General features: G+C 43.4%; 1 protein-coding gene across 1 annotated transcript in view; it reads left to right on the forward strand.

The window, feature by feature from the left end:
- Positions 1–2983, forward strand: part of Rab23 (RAB23, member RAS oncogene family) — a 29081-nt gene that overhangs the window by 22486 nt on the left and 3612 nt on the right. The window contains exons 5-6 of the mRNA XM_013019273.1: positions 2014–2096; positions 2610–2699. Coding sequence (XP_012874727.1) covers positions 2014–2096; positions 2610–2699 — 173 coding nt within the window. The remainder of the gene's footprint in view (positions 1–2013; positions 2097–2609; positions 2700–2983) is intronic.

Below are 2983 nucleotides of genomic sequence, written 5' to 3' on the forward strand. Positions count from 1 at the left end.
CTTTTTTGTCGGTCGTGGGGCTTGAACTCTGGGCCTGGGCGCTGTCCCTCAGCTCTTCAGTTCAAGACTAGTGCCCTACCACTTGAACCACAGCACCACTTCTGGCTTTTTCTGCTTATGTGGTGCTGAGGAATCGAACCCAGGGTCTCATGCATGCAAGGCAAGCGCTCTACTGCTGAGCCACCTTCCCAGCCCCAATGACAATTTTAATTTTTGTTTAGACTTACAAAACTTAGGAAAGCCTTAGTATATTTTCCTTTATAAGGATTTTATTTTCTTAAAAGCTTCAATTTTCTTGAATTTTCTGTGACCTATTAACTGTGATTGGTTTAGATTACAAAAGCACAGTGGGTGACAGACAACAGGTCAGGGTCATGAACTGCATTTCAGAAAGGTAGAAGGAAGTGCGCTCAGTGTTTACTGTGCCAGTGTTGGTAATGTCCTGCCAGATTTAAACATGACAGATGTGGACTTTTTTTTTTAACTATGTATAGTAAGTAGCTATTCTGTGTTCACAAATTTAAGAACAACTGTGGTCCATATTGTTTTGTATATTCAGAACTGTTAGTTTCAAACTAATGAACGAAGTTTAGCATCCAGGTAATTTTTATCTAAAAGTAGTCATTAGATTATTAATATCTTTACTAGTTTTCAAAATCTTCACTTTTTTTTTGCCAATCCTGGGCACTGTCCCTGAGCTTCTTTTTCTCGAGGCTAATACTGTGCCATGTGAGCCACAGCTCCACTTGTGGCTTTTTGAGTGGTTTACTGGAGATAAGAGTCTCATGGACTTTCCTGCCCAAGCTGGCTTCCAACCACAATCCTCAGATCTCAGCCTCCTGATTAGCTAGGATGACAGGCGTGAGCCACCGGCGCCCGGCTCTTTGCTTTGTTTTAACACCTTATTTTTTTTTAATGTGTTCTTCTGTTATCTGTTGTATGTACCCAGTCAGGTACAGTTGAGTGGTGTAAAGCAGCATTTTCTCAGTTTCTCTGTGTAGGGCACTCAGGAATGGCTCTGGGGTGGCCCTGGGAAGGCTGAAGCCCCATGGGGCTCATACATAGCACAGCTACTGGCAGAACTGCCATGTGCACGAGGCTAGCCGCTGCTCCCAGAGCTGTGCTCTGCTCATGTCCAGCATGCCAAAGCAGGAGGCCCTGGATCCTCACGCCCGCCGGGAGGCTGCTCAGAGATGAGGTCCCACAGTAGGTGACGCAGGAGAGCAAAGCAGAAACAAGGCTTCTTGTCGGGTGCTAGAAATCACACTGGGTGTGCTGTGGGAGAGCAGCCTTGCTTCCAGGGTGGAGGAGGCTACCCAAGGGGATGACACACGGTGGGAGGAGGTCCCCAGGGGCCATTTTGTAGCATGGCTACTACAATCAGGTTTCTAATGAAACTAAAATGCGTCTCTCATAGGCTGGGAATGTGGCTTAGTGGTAGAGTATTTGCCTTACATGCATGAAGCTCTGGGTTCGATTCCTCAGAACAGAAAAAGCCAGAAGTGATACTGTGGCTCAAGTGGTAGAGTGCTATCTCTGAGCACAGAGAGGCTCAGTGACAGAGCAGATGCAGCTGTTAAACTTGGGCTTTTGGCAACAGGGTTGTTTGGTGGCCAGTAAGTACTCAGAGTGTGAGGAGTATGTTGCTCACAGTAGTAGAGAAAGCTAACGCTGCATAAATGTACCGGTAAGTACTCAGAGGATGAGTATGATGAAGTATGATGAGTATAATGTCCATAGTAGAGAAAGCGAACCGGTAACTACTTACTGTATGGCTAGAACAGTACTGTGTTTACAACTACAGTGTGACAGTTTACCCCAAGAACAAGTAAATCCTAAGGTTTCCATTCAAACATGAAATGAGCTGAGCTTTTAGTGACCCTTACTCAGTGGGACATCCATGCCAAGCTTGCTTGCTTCAAAAGGAAACGTAAAGCATTTTTGAAGGAAATTATCCAACACCCCCTCCACCCCCCTCTTTAAAACGAGCCTCTTTTCCCCATGTGCCTGCAGTGAGGAAGCCGAGGCCTTGGCCAAGAGGCTCAAGTTGAGATTCTACAGAACCTCGGTAAAGGAAGACCTGAACGTGGCAGAAGGTAAGCGTGCCTTTCCAACCTCCCCAAATGTGTGCCTCTGTGCAGTTAGGAGTTTTGCTTGTCTTCGTTTCTGCAGTCATACTCCCCTCTATGTTTCTGTAGCTCTTCAGCATGATTGGATTGTTTCAGCATTCCTTGGTAGTCAATAAAGAGGTAGTGACAATGACATTAACTTGTTGAAGGGATTAGAGGAATATTGGGACTTCTCAATTCAGAAGCATCATTTATTGGATTGCAACTAGTAGTCACTTGAGTGTTTATTTTAGCTAATCTAGGTAGAGACTTTTTCAAGAATGAATCAATTTAGTGTTGCTAAATGGTAATCACTATGCTAACAATGTCTACAAATATAATTTCCTTTCCTTACTAATTAAATACTACTTAGTACTTCTCAGGTGATTGCTGAAATAAATTTTGAAGTTTAATTTTTAAGTAGGGTTAGTACAGATAGTGTAAGTAATATGAAATAATGTTACATTTACCATAGTCAAATTGACCTTGTGTTTATTCTAGTTTTTAAATATTTGGCTGAGAAATACCTTCAAAAACTCAAACAAGTCCCTGAGGACCCAGAACTGATGCATTCAAGTAGTAACAAAATTGGTGAGTACAAGAACAAGTGCTACCTGTTCTCATTATTATTTTACTTTTTTATAGTGTACATTTCTCTAAGAAATATGGTTTATGATTTTTAAACTTAGTTGTATCAGTATTTCAAGTGTTTTCTTACACTGAATTTCCTACATTCGTTAGTTGCCGTGGACTCTTGGGGGGGAAAGGGGAATGGAGAAATAGAGAGGGGAGAAGGGGGAGAGAGAGAAAGAGGAGGAGAGGGGAGGTGGGATTGAGGGGGAGAGGGGAGGAGGGAGAGAGGGGGAGAGGGGAGG

Source organism: Dipodomys ordii, unplaced genomic scaffold (assembly GCF_000151885.1).
Source record: "Dipodomys ordii isolate 6190 unplaced genomic scaffold, Dord_2.0 Scaffold44, whole genome shotgun sequence".
NCBI lineage: Eukaryota > Metazoa > Chordata > Mammalia > Rodentia > Heteromyidae > Dipodomys > Dipodomys ordii.